Source organism: Xiphophorus hellerii, chromosome 12 (assembly GCF_003331165.1).
Source record: "Xiphophorus hellerii strain 12219 chromosome 12, Xiphophorus_hellerii-4.1, whole genome shotgun sequence".
Classification (NCBI taxonomy): domain Eukaryota; kingdom Metazoa; phylum Chordata; class Actinopteri; order Cyprinodontiformes; family Poeciliidae; genus Xiphophorus; species Xiphophorus hellerii.
In genome coordinates this window covers 11,073,608-11,095,942 of record NC_045683.1, presented here as the reverse complement: position 1 = coordinate 11,095,942, position 22,335 = coordinate 11,073,608, and the positions used below count along the sequence as shown (strand labels likewise).

Here is a 22,335-nt window from a genome sequence, read left to right as displayed (position 1 = left end):
ACCAGAACCACCTATTCCATATCTACTAGTTTTGCACATCCAGAGACTGAGCATTATGAGATAGATTGGATGGAGAGCACCAATAAAGAACAAATGTCAAGTCTTCCTACTGATTTTCAATTGGATTTCGGCCTGGACTTTGACTAGGCCATTCTAGCCCATGAATTGTAGCTAGTAATGTATAGTATTAATCACCTCATCTCAAGTCTTCTGCAGCATCTAACTTGTTTTCTTCCAGGATTGTTCCATCCACCTTCCCATAAACTAACCAGTTGTACAGAAATCCCAATAGCATGATGCTGCCACCACCATGCTTCACCAAAGAAATGATGTATTCAGGAAAATGTGCAATGCTTTTCATGCAAAAAATGTTTTTTATTTAGGCAAATAAAAAACCTAAATAAAAGTTCAGTTTTGGACTCATCTGGCATCAAAATAGTTAAACCTGATTATTGCCCTTTCTCTTGTCTGTTTATGTGGATGAGCGTGTCTTTGTAGGGTTGCAGTAGTGTCATACTACTTCTATTTTCAGTTCATGGATTGAACAGAGATGTTTAGAGCTTGGGATATTGTTTTGCAGCCTAATCTTGCTCTATACTTCTCCACAAACTTCTCCTTGACCGGTCTTTGTTCTCTGGTCTTTAAGCAAACCTTCACAGAACTCTAAAGTTTAAAATGAGATTAAATTACACAAAGGTGGACAATATTAACTAAGTAGATGACTTCTGAGAGCAATTAATATATAATAGGGCATAAGAGTAAAGGTGGTTGTGCACAAATGTATAAAACACTTCCAAGGTTTTTATGTACAGAAATTTTGAAACCTCATCTATCATTTTCCTTTTACTTCACAATTATGCATGACTTTGTGTTGGTCAATTATTTAAATCCCAATTAAAAACAATAATGTTTTTGACTGAAACATGAACACAAAAAAGGTCAAGGGAGATGAAAGGCTCAGTAAGTAAATGCTGGCTAGTAGAGAGCAGAAGGGAAAAAGACCCTGGAGCGATGAGTGGTCTGGTGGGATGCGTACAGCTCTGCAGGCTCTTCTGTAGCTCTGCACATTGGACACAGAAGCTAGAACTTAATGCCCAAGTTACTCCAGTCGAGATTGAATTAAAGTCTTCTGCGCATTCAGTCGGGAGGAAAAGATTGTGCCGTTTTCTTTCAGGGAGTCAAACAAAACTTGACCTGCAGAAATCTAAATATGGTGTTTTGCCATTTTCTCTAGCACATAATCTCTGCAGGATGCAGATTCACTGCGACAGAGTTGAACCCATTAATGTGAGGCAGTTCAGCTTCATAGGGTGTCCTCCGAGAGACTGGGTTAATTAAAACTGAACCAAATGGGAGTACCTACAATGTGCCGGCTCTCATGGTGGAAGCCAGAAAATCTGTAAAGCATCAGTTTACAGACTTATCTTAAATTTATGCCTCCCATTCACATCAATATTCAGGCAGGTAAATGTAAGATTAATCTCAAACTCATGACAGCAACATTCAGAGTTCATAGTCCTAAAAATACATGTACTGTAATTCTGTCAGAATCATTTAAAATTGGATTAAAGAGGTCACATTTGCAAGTACTTTGAACACGTGTGCATATTGCCACTCCTGTTTGAACCATTCAAACTCTAAACCCATGACGTGCGTTACATAAGGTGTTACATTTACAGAAGTGAACAGCAGCATGCCATACACATCTTAGTGTTAAAAGAATTACATAAAATGTTCTGTTCTGCAAGTCGCAAAGCTTGTGTGCTATATTTAGAAGCACTGTGCTTTGTAAAAGCCTGCTGATAAACATGGAGCCCCATCAGAAAAACTTTACAGCTGAAGACACTTTTCTTTGATTTGCTTGACTTTTTTCTAATGAATCTGCATTTCAAAGCTGGACTTTGAAACGCAGAGAAGAGTTTTTTCTTAATTTTATTTTTACATTAATTATCACATCTCTCAGAACCTGTTGCAACACTGCTGTTTTTTATGAAGCGAAGGACCAGAAATGACCAAGATAATTTGCTAGTGACCAAAATCAGACAATTTTCAGCTTGACCTGGACCACAAAACGTTTGATCGGTGGACCTTGGGTTAAAGATTTTAAAGCAAGTATTTCATCTTGGGGAGTTTTGACCTAATAAAGTGTTGCAAAAAATTCTGAGATTTGAAACCAAAGTCCATCTCACTCATCCCACTCCCATATAAAAAACAATCATTGATCAATAAGTAGCAGTACCTGACTGTTTCCTGCCTCCTCCACTCCTGAATATTTCATACTGTCAGTGTGGTCCTCAACCGACTTTAGTGATTGGGGGAGCAGCGAAAGGTAGACCAGCACAAACAAAACACACAACAACCAGTGATAAAACATGCAAATACACAAACTTTGATTTACTGCAATGTTATTAGCTCAGAGTAATTATTTGCATACAAAATGGAAGCATCAACATGCTAATGAAGGCAATTATGATACATGTGGATTGCATGCAGCACCCAAAAAGCACAAAGGCATTAACAGGGATTTAATTATGCTATCTGACCGGGGATTCATGCAGATGCACTTTGGTAAATGGTAAATATGTCACTTAGTGAGGGTTAATATAGCGTGTCTCATGCAGCAGGTTGGTTGACTAAATGTGACCCACCTGATTTGTGCCTGGTTTCTTGGTGAAGATGTTCCTAATGAAAGTCTCCTGCACCTCTTCCTGTTTCACCAAGTACTGCCATAAACGCTTCACCGGCAGTACTGAGTGGTGGTTATTTCTGGGAAAAATAAAAAGAGTATTAGAGTAAAACATATACATTCTTTTGAGTGATGATTAATTAGGAGCACAAAGCTAATACAAAGAAAATCACATTTAAAAACTGTCAAAATACAGCTTACAAAGATGAGGAGAAAAGGGAAAAAAATAACAGCAACAGCAAATAAAACGAATCAAGAAATATTTTATATTTTAAAAAATTCCCTAAAACAATAGCACACTCTCATCCTCTGTCTTCACCTCCCAATTGCCTGTGAACACCCTAAAAACAACGAAGCCCTTCAACAACGGACAAATCATCTGGCAAATTAATAAGCAGGGGAGACCAAACATCGAGAATCGAATCCTCATTTCCTCCGCAGAAACGCTTTCATGAGGAATATCTCTAAACATTTCAGTGTACCACAAACTACCAGTAGGAAGTTTATAGCCTGTCAAGAGAAGTGGAGTTTTGATGACTACACTGAGCCCTCTGTGACAACTGAGGATGAAGAATCTGCATCTTCACATCCCAGACGAACCTCTTCTCTTTCCAGGGGATGAGGACGGCGAACTGCAGGAGGGTGATGGACTCCCAGCATGTGAAAGGTCTGACCTCGTGGAGGGGGTGTCAAGAAAATCCGAGCTCATCCCACTTCCCCATGCTGGAGATTTTAGTTTAACAGTAATAATAAATAAAGTTATCTTTAAAATGAATCACTCAAGTGACATCAAGGCCCAACAGTAGACTTAAGTGTCAATAAAGTTAGTTTAACAGTAATAATAAATAAAGTTATCTTTAAAATGAATCACTCAAGTGACATCTAGGCCCAACAGTAGACTTAAGTGTCAATAAAATAAATCTGGTTGTGTGTGTTGTTTTGTCTCATGCAAACTTTGCTTTAATTCTACTTTTTTCTATCTAATCATAAGAAATCATAGTCAGACAGAGAGAGTCATTAAACAGGAAAAGCAGGTTTCCTGGAAAAAGAGGAAGTTTCCAGCCTGCAGATTTATAAAAATAGCTGAGACTATTTCTTATTTTAAAGCATGAAAGTTTAAAGAATTAAATCTAAACATTTTGAGTAATTTGATAAGATTCAAAGTAAAATACTTATATTAATATTGGTTTACTTGTAATAATATTTACACGTACATTTGTGGGAACACTTACAAGAAAAACAAGTAACTGTAACTTTGGTATCAAATAATTAGAATCATGGATTATTCTTGGTTTCTTTTCAGAAGAACATCTGTAATAACTCACATTAAGATTATAATAAGTATAATTAATAAGTTATGGTTATAAAATCATAAATGAATGCTAAATCAGAGAAGCTAAAGAAAATAAATGTGATATAAATGTGATTTTGACATTAAACTTGAAATGGTGTAGAGGGTGTAACTGCAATTAAACATCACTGATATGTTGGAGGTAGAGAGTAGGTGAAAGGTGAACGGTTAAGGAAAAAAGGGGAACTAACAGGAGAGCAGAGATGATCAACGCCTTATTTAGGTAAAAGGTTGTGCAGGCAATGGACATAGGAGGTTGAGCAACTCTGAGACATTAGCACAGACTTCAGGACATAATGTCTGAAGGACAGTGATGGATGTGAGGTCATCTGTCTAAGCAGACAGCCAATGAAAATGCACCAAAAGGGTGGATAAACCCTATATAAGGTGGGTGCAAAAGAGGAACCTTTCGTTGGATCCTCCGGGCAGCTTCGAGCCAAGAGATGGACAAAGAACTCTGCAGCTGAAGAAGAGCCGGAGCCACAGAGCCGAAGACTGTCCCGCTCATGGAGACCAACCGGTCAGGCCCACAACCTGTGGCTTCACATCGCACTTCTCTCATCAGCTGGGTTCAGACCCCAAAGACAAAGATGAAGATAAAGACAAAGGCAAAGACAAAGAAGAAGAACTGGTGCTTTCCTTCCTGCCAGCACCAAGTCCTGTGTGACCTCACCATCCATGCGGAGAAGAAGCTCATCAGACCTGCGGAGATCCTGACCTTCGCCGATCAACTTCTTCCTCCTGCTGCAACACCTTCTTCATCATCAAGCCAGGTCTGGGGTTCGAAACACCAAACTCCGTCCGTCTCTCTCAAAGGTTCCCTTTTTCAGTTTTCAGTATCAGCAGTAGGGAAAGATAGACTAGATGATTGATTTTACTTATTTGATTATTTCTGCTACTGAATTAAGCTGTACTGACCCTTGCAAAACTGCCTTACTAATAAAATATTTAGCATAAAGAAAATCTAAAAGATGTTGTGGACATTCAGTTAATGAGTCACCTTAAAGTTCTTTGATGGTTGTAAAATAGCTGTGATGTTTGATTCTGGAGAGGAAAAAGTTTAAAATGTTTTTAGGTTGCTGGTAGCCCAAATTTAAAACGTCATCCTTGGGACTCACCCGAGTCACTAAAACCTACCTGGTTCAATAAGAAATGCAAGTTGTAAAATAGAGAACGAGCGACCGTTAACAGGTGTGCTCTGTGAAACTAGTTGGCTGTAGGCTGCTCAGTCTGGCTAATTCACAGGGGGAAGAAGGGTGGGACACCTGGATGTAGGCCGTCAGAAAACCAGGCGAATCGTTTCTCGAAACCAGCTTAAACAGAGTTTACTTCAGTTCTGGACAGGGTAAATCCCGGCAGATTTAGGAAACTCAATTAACCCGTTAGAAGGAGAGCTGGTAGCACATCTCCCCTCTCAGAAGAGGAAGTAGAGAGTGAGACAGTAGAGACAGAAAGGAGGGGGGGGGTGTTGCGCAACAACAAGTGGCGCCCAACGTGGGGCGGCGCACAACTGAGTAGGCGGGCCCCAAAGACACCAAGTCAGTGAAAACAGATGTGAGACTCTGAATAGCTCACTTGGGTCACTAACTCTTAGGGAAGAGAGTTAGTGGTGACTGATAAGGCCATCAGTCACAACCCTCGCAGTAACTGTATGGCATACAGGTGAGGGAAAGCTTCTACTGAGGATAGATGACCGGATCCAGACAGTGAAGCTAGTAGCCAACATAGTCTAGACCCATCCCTGCTCGAGAGCGCAAAGAGAGGCTTTGGGGGATAGACAACTCGAACCGACAGAGAGACGGAGTGATGGATGATCACTTCGAGGAGGAAAATCTGGGGAAGAAACCGGAGGAAGCCGGCCGCCCAGATCGTTTGGAAAATGAGGAGAACTCAACAGAACTGCATCAGCTTCTACACAGCTACTGTCACTCAGACCTGAAGCAAGGGCGGAAGTTGGTTCCAAGAATGAGGAACTGAAACATCAACCCCTGACAAAGGAAAGTTGGCTCAGTCTTGCTGGAGTGGTTCGTGATGTCATGTTGACAAGAAAAGAAAAGACCAGCCTGCAAGCATGCACAAGAAACAGAGAAAAGTATCATCAGCTGACGATGGATGAGGAAGCACACCGCGTCCTCCACTGCAGCCATCGAGAAGACATCCGGCAACAGAGGAACAAACACCAGCAGCTGACATCATCACACAGACGCAGACATGGTTAAAGACATCCTGCTGGACCCGGAGCTTGAAATTGGACCAGCACAACCCACCAGTAAGAAACGACCGCAAGCGACATCTGAGAAGCCAGGACAACTGGAAGGGACAATCTACACCGATGGATCCAGAAAGGGGTCCGACCAGTCGGCATACTGGGGATTTATTCTGAAGCAAGACGGCAAAGTGAGATGCCGTCAGAAAGGAAAAGCTCTCGGTAGTGCTCAAGCCGGAGAAGTAACGGCAGTACTGGAAGGATTGCTGGAGCTGGTGAAAAGGAAAATCAAGAGTGCCAGGTTAGTAACTGACAGTTACTACTGTGCTCAGGCCCTTAGAGAGGACTTGGCCATTTGGGAAGAAAATGGTTTCGAGACTGCAAAGGGCAAGCCAGTGGCACACAAAGATTTGTGGAAGAAGAAAGCAGAACTGAGGCTCCGCCCGAAACTTGAGGTGCAGCGACAAGGCGCACACCTGAGAAGAAGCCCTATGGAGGGGCAAAGATGACGACCTTTCGTGCCACTAAGAAAGGTTGTCTCTGCCGGTGTCGAGGTGGGACAGAACACCTAAGGACAGGTGGTCCTAGAGTAGCACGGGGAGCAGGTAGTACGGTGCGTGCATAAGGCCCTCGAATATGCAGGCGTGCTACTCCCCCGTGAAGAACTGAGCAAGCAGGACTGCTGGATGTCCCTTCAGCCCATCCGATGCAGCTGTGTGACTTTGAGGTATGTGGTCGATACGCAGGGCACCCAGGGCAGCGGATGGAAGGTTTGTTCATCAAGAGCACAGTCCCATGGGGTTCAGTCTGCATGGATGTAGCAGAGCCAATGGGGACAACAGGAAAGAGAGGTGAGAAGTACCTCTTGGTGCTGATGGACACAGTGACAACTGCTAGAAGAGCAGGTCTTCCCCTGCAGAGGAACTCCGTTCACGTCACAAAAAGCAGGGAGGCGAAGACACTTCTCCTTTTTGCTCAGAGAAGAAAAAGGGAAGTTGCAGCTCGAAGTGTCACTGAAAACAGGGCAGAGAGTTTGGATTAAAGCTCAAGATCGGCCTGCAACTACGGTGATCAAGCTGAGATTCAACGCCCGAGATTTTGTAAAGCAAGTACTGAACTTCAACACAGTACTACTGATGAAGAAAGGGGTCCATGAGGAAGCAGTGCTCAAGCCAGTTCTTAGCTACAGCGAACCAGAACATTACGAGAAGATGGCCAGAGAATCAAGCACCATGCCATCCTACAGTAGACTGGCCACTATTACGGGAAGGTTGCCGTTCAAAGAACAACTTCAAGGCTTTGGACTGGGAGGGCCGTGAAGAAATTGGACTATGCTAAAGAAGAACTCCTGTCACAACCTGATGGATTAAACTGGAAAAGGGGCTGAAGTCGTGAGGAAGAAGCGGCGTCATAGAAAATCACCAAGATCAATTCTGTAACAAGGCATTGAAGTCAGACCCAACACCTGGAAGGTATGGATGGAAATCTGTTTTTTAAAGAAAAGGAGATGCCATTTGTACACTGTGAAACATTTGAAGGTGGTTTAATTTGAAAATGAGAGTCCACCTGCTGCCTTGAAAATGTAGTTCACAGAAGGAACTGTTTTGTTTTTGTGTTTTTTCCACCTTCATCACACTTCAACCTGGCTGTAAGTTTTGATGAAGGGGTCCAAAGACTGCAGTTTTTTAATTGGACAATTCCTGATTCCTCTGACAACTCCAGTACCCCTTAACGACCCCAGCTATGGAAAAGGATCATGATTACGTATAAAGCATCACGATGCTTATGCTTTTTGCTTTGCTCTGCTGAACAGCCAGAATTTTTTTTTTTGAGGCCTTCTGTCTCAGCCCATCTTCCCTTCCCTAAAGAATCATTCCACATCCTGAAGACCCGACAGTTCATCCAGCGAAGGTTCTTGTGGAAGAATCAGAGCGATCCAAGTTTTCTTCGACATTCATCACCTCATGGGGGAAATCAAAACTCCAAGGAGGGGGTGTCAAGAGAAGTGGAGTTTTGATGACTACACTGAGCCCTCTGTGACAACTGAGGATGAAGAATCTGCATCTTCACATCCCAGACGAACCTCTTCTCTTTCCAGGGGATGAGGACGGCGAACTGCAGGAGGGTGATGGACTCCCAGCATGTGAAAGGTCTGACCTCGTGGAGGGGGTGTCAAGAAAATCCGAGCTCATCCCACTTCCCCATGCTGGAGATTTTAGTTTAACAGTAATAATAAATAAAGTTATCTTTAAAATGAATCACTCAAGTGACATCAAGGCCCAACAGTAGACTTAAGTGTCAATAAAGTTAGTTTAACAGTAATAATAAATAAAGTTATCTTTAAAATGAATCACTCAAGTGACATCTAGGCCCAACAGTAGACTTAAGTGTCAATAAAATAAATCTGGTTGTGTGTGTTGTTTTGTCTCATGCAAACTTTGCTTTAATTCTACTTTTTTCTATCTAATCATAAGAAATCATAGTCAGACAGAGAGAGTCATTAAACAGGAAAAGCAGGTTTCCTGGAAAAAGAGGAAGTTTCCAGCCTGCAGATTTATAAAAATAGCTGAGACTATTTCTTATTTTAAAGCATGAAAGTTTAAAGAATTAAATCTAAACATTTTGAGTAATTTGATAAGATTCAAAGTAAAATACTTATATTAATATTGGTTTACTTGTAATAATATTTACACGTACATTTGTGGGAACACTTACAAGAAAAACAAGTAACTGTAACTTTGGTATCAAATAATTAGAATCATGGATTATTCTTGGTTTCTTTTCAGAAGAACATCTGTAATAACTCACATTAAGATTATAATAAGTATAATTAATAAGTTATGGTTATAAAATCATAAATGAATGCTAAATCAGAGAAGCTAAAGAAAATAAATGTGATATAAATGTGATTTTGACATTAAACTTGAAATGGTGTAGAGGGTGTAACTGCAATTAAACATCACTGATATGTTGGAGGTAGAGAGTAGGTGAAAGGTGAACGGTTAAGGAAAAAAGGGGAACTAACAGGAGAGCAGAGATGATCAACGCCTTATTTAGGTAAAAGGTTGTGCAGGCAATGGACATAGGAGGTTGAGCAACTCTGAGACATTAGCACAGACTTCAGGACATAATGTCTGAAGGACAGTGATGGATGTGAGGTCATCTGTCTAAGCAGACAGCCAATGAAAATGCACCAAAAGGGTGGATAAACCCTATATAAGGTGGGTGCAAAAGAGGAACCTTTCGTTGGATCCTCCGGGCAGCTTCGAGCCAAGAGATGGACAAAGAACTCTGCAGCTGAAGAAGAGCCGGAGCCACAGAGCCGAAGACTGTCCCGCTCATGGAGACCAACCGGTCAGGCCCACAACCTGTGGCTTCACATCGCACTTCTCTCATCAGCTGGGTTCAGACCCCAAAGACAAAGATGAAGATAAAGACAAAGGCAAAGACAAAGAAGAAGAACTGGTGCTTTCCTTCCTGCCAGCACCAAGTCCTGTGTGACCTCACCATCCATGCGGAGAAGAAGCTCATCAGACCTGCGGAGATCCTGACCTTCGCCGATCAACTTCTTCCTCCTGCTGCAACACCTTCTTCATCATCAAGCCAGGTCTGGGGTTCGAAACACCAAACTCCGTCCGTCTCTCTCAAAGGTTCCCTTTTTCAGTTTTCAGTATCAGCAGTAGGGAAAGATAGACTAGATGATTGATTTTACTTATTTGATTATTTCTGCTACTGAATTAAGCTGTACTGACCCTTGCAAAACTGCCTTACTAATAAAATATTTAGCATAAAGAAAATCTAAAAGATGTTGTGGACATTCAGTTAATGAGTCACCTTAAAGTTCTTTGATGGTTGTAAAATAGCTGTGATGTTTGATTCTGGAGAGGAAAAAGTTTAAAATGTTTTTAGGTTGCTGGTAGCCCAAATTTAAAACGTCATCCTTGGGACTCACCCGAGTCACTAAAACCTACCTGGTTCAATAAGAAATGCAAGTTGTAAAATAGAGAACGAGCGACCGTTAACAGGTGTGCTCTGTGAAACTAGTTGGCTGTAGGCTGCTCAGTCTGGCTAATTCACAGGGGGAAGAAGGGTGGGACACCTGGATGTAGGCCGTCAGAAAACCAGGCGAATCGTTTCTCGAAACCAGCTTAAACAGAGTTTACTTCAGTTCTGGACAGGGTAAATCCCGGCAGATTTAGGAAACTCAATTAACCCGTTAGAAGGAGAGCTGGTAGCACATCTCCCCTCTCAGAAGAGGAAGTAGAGAGTGAGACAGTAGAGACAGAAAGGAGGGGGGGGGTGTTGCGCAACAACAAGCCAGAATATATTTCAGAGCCAGCAGCAATAGCTTATCATATAGTTTACCCTGTAAATAAGTCAATGATATTCACCTTTTCCAGAAATAGAGGTAAAGTACAGATTTTTTGAATTTTATACGTGCTATATATGGGCGGGGTTCGTGTGGTTTTCTACACAGTTCAAACTCCAAAGAGATAAAAGATAAAGGAAACAATACTACAGGGGAAACTTCTTGTTTCGGAGTCAATTCTGCTAATTTTTAAAAGCTTTAATCAACTCAGATTTAATCAACTCAGATTTAATCAACTCAGATTTCTCTGCCTTTAAAAGAAAAAAAAAAGAGAGATTGATCATTTTAGTTCAACCTATAAAGCGATGGTACCTGAAGGGGGTGTTGGATGGCTCAAACAGGGCTTTGTGTCTGAGAAGGGCGGGGCCAGGAGTTAGGATCTCATCGTGAAGGTGAGTGGAGATGTACTTGGGCGGAGGGCCGCCGAACAGCTCCAGCCGCTTTTGCAGCACCTGCTCCCATCGCTGCAGCGTCTTCAGCACAGCGTGACACAGAGGCGAGGCCACAGGCAAATCTGTGTTTAAAAAAAGCAGCCGCACACAAAGGAGGAGGCAACAAGATTAGCTGAGTGAGGCAGAATGAAGTAGGGCAGCACTCATCTCCATCCTGGATATTATTTGTTTTAGCATACAGAGTATTTTAGCACTTACCTAACAAATCATATCCTGCCATCGGGTAAAAAGACTTGAGGTTGACCAACACCAGTTGTACCATGGCCAGGCGCATCAAACACCAGCTTAAAGAGAAAAGAAGTCATGACAAATCAGATTATTATGGGGGGACGTCATGCGGTGTTCAAGCTGAATATGGAGCAGCAATTCAAGGAAGCTCCAATGGAAACAACTGAAAGGAGAAACACGAGGCTCGGTGAACACATTCAGGATTAAGCTAAGTGACTGGTTTTGAGGGGGAAGATGAGTCACAGTACACAGAGTATGTATAAATTATGTCACCTGTATGAATTATGGTTTGAATGCTCTTTCGCTGGCAGGTTGGGCTCAAACACATCTTCAAATTCAAGGTCTTCATCATCTTCATCCTGGCTGTCTTGGCTCTCCTCTGAGTCATACTCAACTCTGTTTTGTGATGGTGGCAGCTCAGGCTGAGAGGCAGAAGGACAGATGCAACAAGGAATCAGTTGAAGGAGCAAGAAGAGCCATGAGTTTTTGCTCATTGTTGTCTGTGCTGTACCTTGGCAATGAAATAATCCCAAATACTGAGATCTGGAGGAACAAAATCCTCTTTAAAAATGGAAGTCGCTTCCTGTTCCACTACGATCTTAGGACTGGAAGGTCCTTCACGGTCGATTCCAGACTCTTCCCTGGATCCACTGCGGGATGACAGAACCCTGAATCGTCGTGGTTTCCGGTCCAACCCACTTGGGGAGGCTGATCAAAAAAAAAAAGAAGAGATAAGTTAAACATGTTTCAACCAATCCAAAAAACAAACAAACAAACAATAGTAAGCCACGCATAATTTGTTTTGGAGAAGCTATGTTTCATTTATGCCAAAAAAAGTGCAAAACAATCACTTGGAGGCGGAGTTCTTGCTGGACTGCTGGCTTTATCCATGACAGGGACACGGGCGCCTCCTCCAAACACAGTCATCCAAAGCTTGCAGTTGAGTGGGTGAGCCACGATGCGAAACAGCTCGTTGCTGGAGTGTGTGGCCATGCCGTGAACAAACAGACTCAGGAAGACTGCTGTCAGGATCTCACAGAGCAGCACAGCAAGACCCGGCTGGGTCTCCTCACCTGCAGAGCTCAGCAGGCGAATAAGAGAGGGGATACCTGGAGAAACAAAAAATTAGAAAAATTGCAAAGAGATGAAAATTTAAGCATTTTTGTGTCTGAAAACTTTAAGCAACAGCACAGAATCTTTTAGATTTTAAATTACTTTTGATAGGACATGTTGATAAAAGCAGGATTAATTTTTAAAGAAACAGTATCCATTTCATAATTATAGATTTTTATAACGATGCCCTTCTCAATCAATGAAACGTTTCAAGGCATTATACTAGTCAAACCTTTTTATAACAGTCAACCATATTTTTTTTTTTTACATGTTTCCACTTCTATTTAGATAGTCTTAACTGGTGAATACTACATATTTGAGGCTGGATGCCACCATCCTAATCTTCTGCTCCCTCCTGAAGGAAATGCATCAGTAATATAGAATAGTAACAAGAAAGGCCTTAAATCCAATAAATTGCACCAAGGACAAATATGTCCATGTTAAACATGTGATTTAAAAAAGGGACGCTCTAGTAAAAGTTTTTATGTTAGTAATATTGTGTGTTTTAATCAGAAAGGCTTAAGATCTCAAGAGTGGATCAACGTGTGAGAACAAAATAGGCTTTTAAAATGACTATAAATGGTTGTTCCCAACACATAAAATAAGGATAGTGTATGTCATTAAAACATTAACAGGAAGCTATTACTGGCTTCTCTTAAGCTGAAACATTTCTTAATACCTCCGAGGATTTTCTGCTGTATGTTACTAAATTATCACCACCAAACATCTATAAATAAAAACAAACAGACAGCAGACACATCCCAAGCCAGAGAGACCGAATAAAAAATGTATGTATAAATGATTCCACCTCAAAGACAACATTTAAATCTAAATAAAATCCAAATGGAGATCAGAAGGGCTGATATCGGTGCAGTCAACTGCCACGCAATGAATTATTAAAAAGACGGACAGCAGCAAAGAAAGATCTTTAATAATTAATGCAACAATAAAACATCTGCACTGACAGCCTGCAGTGTCTGATGAGAATAAACATTTCTGTTAAAATGTTGCTTGGTTTACTCTAAATTCTCCTTTCCACTTGCAGAGTAAGCAAAAACTCTGCAGGCATAACATCCTTTAAGTTTTGCTTTAATTATGTCACAACCACAATGTTCATTGTTCATATGGAGAAAGAACATATTGACGGCGCTAATAATTCACTTTGCTCTGTCCATTATTATATCTGCTGGAATGCATCAAATTACTGTGTTAGAGTTCAGTGTTTCCACTTCAAATAAAAAGACTGAGAAAAAAGATACTGAAACTTTAAACATCTACTCAGTGGACGAGAAATGTTTATTGCTGTATTCTCTACAATCACAGTGAATACACAGCCAAAAACTAAAGTTTAAATAGCAAGTCGAAAAACTTATAAACATTGATCGATGAACTCTGGATTCAATTGGCCTTTACATTGGTTTCCAAAGCGGATGTGCAACTTTAAAATACATTTTTAAAACAATAACAGCCTTTGGAGTCCCTGTTGTGCATTTATCTGTATTTGGTGATATGTTTGCTACAAGTTCAGTGAAATTAAAGCTAACACAGACTAAACATTTAGAAGTAACTTAAAGTTTAAGGATTTTGGGATGTAATTTCTGATTTAGTTATATTATTAATATGTGCCATTTTCCTTTATTCAGCTTTAGACCTTAATGTCACTAAACCATAGCTAAATAAAAGACAAGCCAGAAAAACTTGAATGTCTAAAATTTATAGTAAAATTGCATCCTGATAGGTAATTCCATTTATTTTCTTACAAAGTACACCATTAAGCTAAGATCTTTTTGTACAGATGTGAGAAGTGTATGCAACGTAATGCCACACAAGGAGAGAAATAGTTTGTTTTTTTTTAAATCGCTGAAATAATAATAAAAAAAAAACTTAAAATATTCCTTTAAACCGAGCCAAAAGTTGAATCTGTGGGACTTACCAGGCCACTGAGCAGGAGAAGTATTTGGCTGAACAGCTTCACCCAAGCTGACGGTTTTCACTGCCTGCTTCTGAGACAGTAAAACACTCTGATACACAGTCCCGGTGAAATGGTTCACATGGCTGTCAGGGGAGCAGAAAAATAAAAGAAATGGACCAATTCAAGATAAAACTTCCAAAGTAACATTTGTGTTTTATGCACAATGATTAACTGAAAAGTAAACTTTGAGGAAAAAAATGCATAAGAATACACAGATACTCATTCACACAAGATTTACAATGCCGTCAGAAATTAATCAAAAATTAGATTTTAGTTTTTTAAATGAGTTTGTCAAAAACGGTCCTTCATTACAGTGGAGAAATGCAAACAGCTTGGGCTTACTAAGAATATTTTTAAATGTCTGTGTAGTTTGCCAGTTTGTTAGGTCTCTAAGCAATAGATCACAGACAATCTTTCTCCTGACTTCTTCTTCCTCACTGGATAAATGACAATATAAATCTACATTCTATGAACTCTAATTGAAGATGCAGGACTGAGGCAATATTATTTTTGTTCATGATCACTGGGTTATGCATTGAAGCAAGGAAAAAAATCAAGCTGCTTTGGACTACTTCTCAATTTCGAAGACTGAAAACAAATGAACTTTTATCAGTTACGATCGCAAACACAACTGAATAGTAAAAATGATGACACATGGCATTTAAATGTGACATAACTTACCTAATTTGAGACCTACTTACAGCTAAATAAGTAAGGGGAGAGAACTTTAATAGTAAGAAGGAAAAGAGCTCTTCTCCATAAGACATGACACACCTAATTCATTTCTATTGTTGTAGTACTGTGACTTTAAGCTCCAGCCTGGTAAAGCATTCATGCAACTGTAAACATGGAGGATTCTGACAAAACCATGACAGCAGCACACAAAGCAGCACAGCTTTAAGCCAAACGGGCTATTTTAAAAATGGCCTCCCACGCATAGGAATTCATCTGGAGTTTAAATCCGACTCCATTGTCAACCTGATTGGAAGCGTTGGTACATCAGACTCTTAAATAAACAATGCTGCCCCCCATGTGTAAGAACCAAAAAACATAATTAAGCATTTACAATAAGAATGACAACAAGCATCCTTAAGAGTTTTCATAATTTATACTCCACATTATCAAAACAGACAAGTGCCCGTCATACTTCTGCATCTCTTTATCCGTTTCTTTAGTTCACTTTACAGCAGCTTTTTGCAAAACCTCAGTAAAAAATACTTACCAGTTATATATGCAGTCTTTGACTTCAACTGAAAGTGTGTATTATCCTTCCATTATGCAACACATCCTTCTTACCAGCAGCCGTGTCGCTGCCTTATTAATTATTATTCAGCACCAACAGCCCTTGAAATCATTCAGTTCATACACCGTGGATGAACTGACAGAAATGTTCTGGCTCGAATATTAACAGTCGGGTTACTTGTGACGAGGTAGTAATTTGGATTTATAGTGAAGGTTAATCACACTGGAAGTGAGAAACGTGTTGAAAGAATCACCTGGAGACCAATAAGGGATTAAAGCAATGGGAGCAGGCAGGACACTAGCCTGGAGCTAACACTTCCTCAACCTTGGTTGCATGAAGTAGAGTTTGCACAGTTTTATGTAGAACTCTGGAGAAAAGATCCAAAGTATTGTATTGTGTAGGTTTAAAATGCTTGTGTTTAAAAATTCTGATAGGAGGATCTGTCAGTACAGATCATTTCAGCAAATTAATATTGACAGCGATGATCGCCATGGTAACAGAAAACACATGAAGGCAGCAACCTCTCCCATGCTGTATATGTGAGAAAGCAGTGGTGGAATCAAAGACAGAGAGGTCCAGCTGTGTGAAGCAGGATGAACACTCAGGCAATGTTGTTCTTTTCAAAGCATGTGATGCAACTGTGCTGTCATATGTTGTTCATGAGGCTCAGGCCAGATTACATCAGCTTTCACAGATTTGCTTTTCTACAAAACCTGTAATAATTTTATATATACACTTTAAAACAGGTAAAGTCAATTATAGCTGATGTTAAACCACTGCGAAATTAAAGAAATAGTATATACATTTAATTTGATCATAGAAGTTGCCATTTTACATTTGTCTAAAATACATTAAATAGGCTCATTACATACAGAGTTATAGATTATAATAAAAGAAAATATTCTGCCACACTCACCTGTATTTGTGTCCGTCACAAAGACATTGATAAATACATGCAGACAAGGAAGCAGCCAAGGTATGCATCACATAGATCTGAAAAGGGGGGAAGATGCACAAGGGTAACATTTTTTTTCTGTTCGGGTAAATATTGTGTTTTGAATTAAAAATATATTTATTGACAAACATAAAGCGTAATAGTAACAATAAAAATATTACTTCAACTAAATGTTAGCTTTAGGACTGCACCGTTGTACCAGCACCAATTTCCTTAATTTTGGAAGATCTGTGATTGGCCGATAGTTGCATGTGAAGCCAATCTTATCCCCTGATCTAATCCACTTTGGCAAAGGTTTAAAAAACAAAAACAAAATCTGCCACTGTCCTTTTCTGCTCTGAAATAAGAGAGGTATGACTGGCAGAACAGCCAACCATGTCTGCATGTCTGCAGTTAACAATAGTCACCCCACTGTTACCAACTCAGCCACTTTCTTGCTATATTTAGCGATATTCCAGACAAAAAAAATTATATTGGCTAAAATCAGAATCAGCAGGTCAGGCTTTTTAGAGATCGGTAATCAGAAAACTGCAATCTGTGCATCCTTATTAGTTTTGTGCTTTACTTTACAAATGGACCAACTGTTTTCAGCCATTTACAGACACCGATGCAAATTAGATTTCTTCAGTTTTCACATTTGAAGACCTTCAGTGGCACAGTATTGAATGAGGAAGAATAAACTGCCATACCTCGTTGTTAACGATATCCGGATGTGGAGGAGAGTCGAGTGCATTGATGGTATGCAGGATGTCGTGGGTCAGATTGGTCAGATAGACGATGGGGTTGGCCACCACCGTCTTTACACTGACCGTACAGGCCGTGAGCAGCGGGATAGAGGTAGGCTGGGAATCCACTGCCACCACAGACTTGAGGGAGTCATCCTGCAGACAGAGGGGATGCATCCAAATGTGCCTTTAAGAACACTGTGTGCACATTTATCATAAAGCAGACTATTAACAGGAAAACCCTGTGTCCAAAGGGAGACAACTGTCTAATGTGTCCTCTGCATGACATATAGCTCATATCCATACCGCTTGAACTTTTCAACCACAAATTTATTTAAAGTATTCTAATGAAACTTTCAGATCAACATGAAGTAGCAAATAATTGTGAAATGGAAGGTATAGGACAAATGGTTTCAGGCATCACAAGGTCCAACTAAAGTAATTTAAAGTCTTCTATCAAATTTCTCAATTTTTTAGAAGGCTACACATAAGAAACTCTCAAAGAACAAAAAATTGTGGGCAACATAAACCTTCAAAACAGCAGCCTTTCCTCAGCAATGAAGTAAATCAAGTCAAGATGAGCTAACTGCTGGAAATGTCGCACATAATTTCCACAAGTATCTGTCTATGTGTGTGTGATTGACAGTTAAAGAGAAAAGAAGAAAACACTGGCAGTAGAGAGGTGTGTGATTCTGGTGTGTACTATATTTCTAAACATGACTTTCTGTGTATAAAAATACCAGGAAGACTCATTTTCTTCACCCTTGATGAATCACACTCAGTTCTCACTAACCTACTTAACAGGAACTCTTCACACCGTTTGAAGTAAACACAAAGGAGGAACATGAACATTTCCTCAACAACGAGGAAATTTGACAACTAAGGGACCCAAGCTGGGGGATCAGAAATTTATTTTCTTTCAAAATCAAAGCAGAAGAGCAAGAAGGACTCCCTGTGCCCATTGACTGTGCTACAAACACAGCTCCCATGTCGCCTCATTGGGTTGTTTACTACCTACCCCACGTTTTACTTGTCAGTCTTAAAGCAGGAGGTGTTTGGACACTTACAGCACGTCCTGTCAGCTCATTGCTAGAGGTGTACAAACAATCACCTCAACAGGATGTAGTAACTAAGTACAAATGTGTGTCTAAATTATGGAAAAATTGTCAAAACAATTTATTAATTTTAGACAGCTTTGTAAATGTGCTTTAAAAATACATCAGTGTTAATCTGCTCATTAGTTAGCAAAGATATGTAATCAGTTGCGGGGTGACAAACAAACTGTAAAAGCACAGTTAAACAAATGCCTGCAAGAGTTAATCAGGTCAGTTTAAAAATGTGCTACTCCGTTTATTATTTAGAAAGATGCAGAAAGAAAATTTTACTTTATAAGTTTTGATTATGTCATATTCATCAGACAAGTTGTCAGTGTTTAACCTAGTTTGACTTACTGTCTATGTGATTAGACTTGTGAGTGACACTCAACATCTAGTAACAGTAACAGACACTTTCTTGGCTGAGGGGTGTTATTGCAACAAGCTTTTACATTTCTCTTATGAGAAAAGCCGACTCTGGATTCCTGCCCACCTCCACTTCCCTTCCCCTCTTTTACTTTACCCTCTGCAAAGAGTCAGAAGGAAAAAAAAAAGAGGGAAAAATATCTGTAGATGGAGAAAGGAAAAAAATAGGAGGAGAGAAAAGGCAAAGAACAAACAGTACAGCAGGAAATAAATCAATGGGTGCTAAGAAAAACTGAAAATATTAAATAAATACAGGGTATTAAAAATTTTTTAAAAAAAGACTAAGATTGGAAATAAAATGGAAAATTAAATATTGCCCATGTTACATTTAAACAGTTGAAAATGACAAATATTAATTTGGCACACTGTATAATCAAATAAGATGGGAACAATCTTATTAATTTTTTGGATTCAATATTTGGCATTAAAATTACAATTTATTTAGATTTATTGCAAATTTTGGCAGGTTGTGAACTCTACAATTAGCATGTTGCAGCTCTCAAAAAACCTCCATGACTTCTGTCTTTTCATACAACCGATAAGCTGGTGAAAACGCTGATAGTGTTTTCTCCTCCACAGTAAGGCTAAAATTGATTATGGAGATGCAGAAACTCCCATATTCATATGAAAATTCTGTAAAAATACTGCGGTGTAAGTAGCACTGTTAAAATCAAAACCGGGAAACAAATGCCGGTTTTGATTTGTATAAACCGGCATTTAAAGAGCCAAGATATTTGGACAGTATCTTGTCTACCAAGAAAACCAAACTGAAAAAAAAAAGATTCTAGAAAGCAGGTGGATTTTCTCATCCTCACATTCACATACAAAATAGGTTATGGTAAATGGTAAATGGACTGAACTTATATAGCGCTTTTCCAGTCATTTTGACCACTCAAAGCGCTTTATACTAGAGTCACATTCACCCAGTCGCACTCACAAACACACACGCAGATCAGTAGGCAATTTGGGGTTAAGTGCCTTGCCCACATGCACATCGACATGTGGCAGGAGGAAGCTGGAATCGAACCTACAACCTTCCAATCGCAAGACGACTACTCTACCAAAGAGCCACAGTCGCCCCAGTTATGTTGGAATAGCTGCAGCTACGATTCAAAACACTGCCAAACCCTGCTCAGAAGTAGTCTGTTGGTTTGCATCTGTGCATCTTTTATTTACCTGATGAGACTCTTGAAGCAGTAATATGAGCTCCATGCGTACAGAAGCCAGTCCTCCACCATGGGAGCCGTGCAAGCTGCAGTAGCTCAGAAACATCCTCAGTAACGGCTGGTTGCTCTGGAGCCAGAGCCTCCTGCTCTTCTGGCCATCATTGTGGGGGCTGCCAGGCTGAAAAACATCTTTGCTTTAGTAGTTTTTAGAAGAAATTATTTATCACTCTGTATATACATGTCACTATGTCTATATTTGCAAATTTTCAAACTGAATGAGAGAAAAAACATGTTTATAAACAAAGTAAGGCAATTTGTTCCTTGGGATATAACCAACTATTGATTTTTTTATGTGATTGTGTGACTTGCACAAGCTTGCAGCGGTAAAAGCAATCAATAGTTGGAAAAAAGAACCAGAAAATCATGTCAGTAAATAGACATAGAGTAGTTGTCTTCATTTAATATCACCGCAAGGAGCCAGCAATCAACACCCACCTGTTCCTCCTCCACCAGGCCAGAAACAGGGCCATCACCCGAGACGGACAGTTCTGGTAAGGAAGGCTTATAGCTGCAAACATGCTGGTGAGCCACAACCTGAGGGGTAAAGGAAAAATAAGAAATTTATTCTCAAATTCAACTCATCAGGAGTGAGTTTATTATTTATGCATGACAGACAGAGCAAAGCATTTTACCAAAACATCAAAACATTGTCTGTTGTTCACATGAGAGGAAAGCAGTGGTGTTTCAACTAAAGTGATGTTTATACAAACTGACAGAGAGAAAATGCTGAAACAATGACAGGAACAGAAGAAGAAATGAGTGGGAGTTATGCAACTTCCAACTTAAATTTACAAAAGGTTAATTCCACAATGGAGGAATGCTACAACTTTTTGGAGGAATGTGGAATTGTGCGTTTGTACCTCTCTCTCCAACCACTGACAGAGCTGGTACCGCAGCTTCCCTCCATCCAGTTCGTATCCCGTCGACAGAGTCCGAAGCTCGTTGCTCATGATCTTCAAGCAAGCGGTGAACTTAAGATGGGCCAAAAAGATGTCTTCAGATGGAGCAATGAAGTCATCGCCGTCTTCACTTTCCTCGCTTTTTACAGTTTCTGCTATAGTCAACATGGAGTCCTGTCGGTCCTGAAACATGCTGTTGTCTGTTTTTATATTGTTTTCCGGAACGTTCTCTTCGTCCTCTTCATCTTTGTCGCTGTCCCACTTCAGCTCCAGATGCTCAGCTGGTAGCGTCATCGACGGCTGGCTCCAATCAAAACTCAACACCGAATCGGACCTGCTGTTGCTGTTTCCATCCGACTGGTAGCCGTTCAGGCCCGGCGGAGACCAGTCGGGTTCCGATGCCGGCCCATTCCTGCTCCCGACGCTCAGTTCATTCGGAATGTCTTTTACTCCGTGTTGGGAAACTTTGGAGTGCTTGTGAACTTTGGGCATTTTGGAAAGGACTTCCAGTGCTAACATGGGGCATCCGGTGTGGAGGTGTGCGTATGCAGTCGTGAAGAAGAGTCTCCTCTCATCCAGGCTGATGGTGTCGGCCCTGCGGACTTCTGTGGTCAGAGCAACTTTAGCTTTGTCTGAAGAGCTGAAATGGCGGCGAAGGAGCAGCGGGTGTGTGCGGAGGTAGATGTAAAAGTTGAAAACCTCAGGGTTACTTGCAGACATGGTTGAGGAACCTGGAACAGATGCAAAGGGACAAAGAAACTGTCAAATCTAAATCCAGAAGTCCTACAGACCCCCAAAATACAAGCTGCTTATGCTGCCATGTTTAAGCATTTAAACTCTTTAATTTTCATTTCTGTTTCATCATGTTACACGTCAAACTTCAGTGTATCCTAATCAGATTTTATACATTTTCTTTGCATGTCTCAAACTATTTATCTTTGAAAAATATTCAGCTTAGTCAGAATGGACTGAGAACATCTGTGAACGTCATACCACAGATTCTCATTTCGATTACGGCTTAGACTGGGCCATTCCAGCAAATTAACATGCTTTCATCTAGACCATGAATGTCCAGCTAAAGTCTTGCAGGTTTCAAGTGTGTGATGGTTGAATTAATTCCTAGGAAAGTAACGCAGCTCTGCAGAGGCCTAATAATGAACCGTCTTTGAAACATTTACCATGTCCTCTGCGTGTTTTGAGACAAACTATACCTCTTTTGGCTTTTCTTTCAAAAAAAACAACAAAAAGCTTTTCTTATTTCCACTCTAACATAAAGGCCAGATTTATGGAATGGACTTAATCATTGTCCTGTTGACAGATTGTTTGAGCTTCGGATTTTTGCAACTCCTTGAAAGATTACCATTAGCCTCTTCTCTGATTAATGTTAGTC

General features: G+C 40.3%; 1 protein-coding gene across 6 annotated transcripts in view; it reads right to left on the bottom strand.

Moving 5' to 3' along the window:
• dmxl1 (Dmx like 1) overlaps positions 1–22,335 on the bottom strand; it is a 69,916-nt gene that overhangs the window by 16,110 nt on the left and 31,471 nt on the right. For 4 of the 6 annotated variants that reach the window (XM_032579575.1, XM_032579577.1, XM_032579574.1 and 1 more), the window contains exons 29-41: positions 20,907–21,676; positions 20,482–20,580; positions 19,997–20,164; positions 17,265–17,456; positions 16,537–16,613; positions 14,339–14,460; positions 12,144–12,401; positions 11,804–12,000; positions 11,566–11,714; positions 11,263–11,348; positions 10,925–11,126; positions 2,649–2,766; positions 2,240–2,302 (exon numbers count right to left, since the gene is read on the bottom strand). In XM_032579575.1, coding sequence (XP_032435466.1) covers positions 2,240–2,302; positions 2,649–2,766; positions 10,925–11,126; positions 11,263–11,348; positions 11,566–11,714; positions 11,804–12,000; positions 12,144–12,401; positions 14,339–14,460; positions 16,537–16,613; positions 17,265–17,456; positions 19,997–20,164; positions 20,482–20,580; positions 20,907–21,676 — 2,501 coding nt within the window. The remainder of the gene's footprint in view (positions 1–2,239; positions 2,303–2,648; positions 2,767–10,924; positions 11,127–11,262; positions 11,349–11,565; positions 11,715–11,803; positions 12,001–12,143; positions 12,402–14,338; positions 14,461–16,536; positions 16,614–17,264; positions 17,457–19,996; positions 20,165–20,481; positions 20,581–20,906; positions 21,677–22,335) is intronic. The other 2 variants (XM_032579578.1, XM_032579579.1) reach the window with 1 other exon arrangement.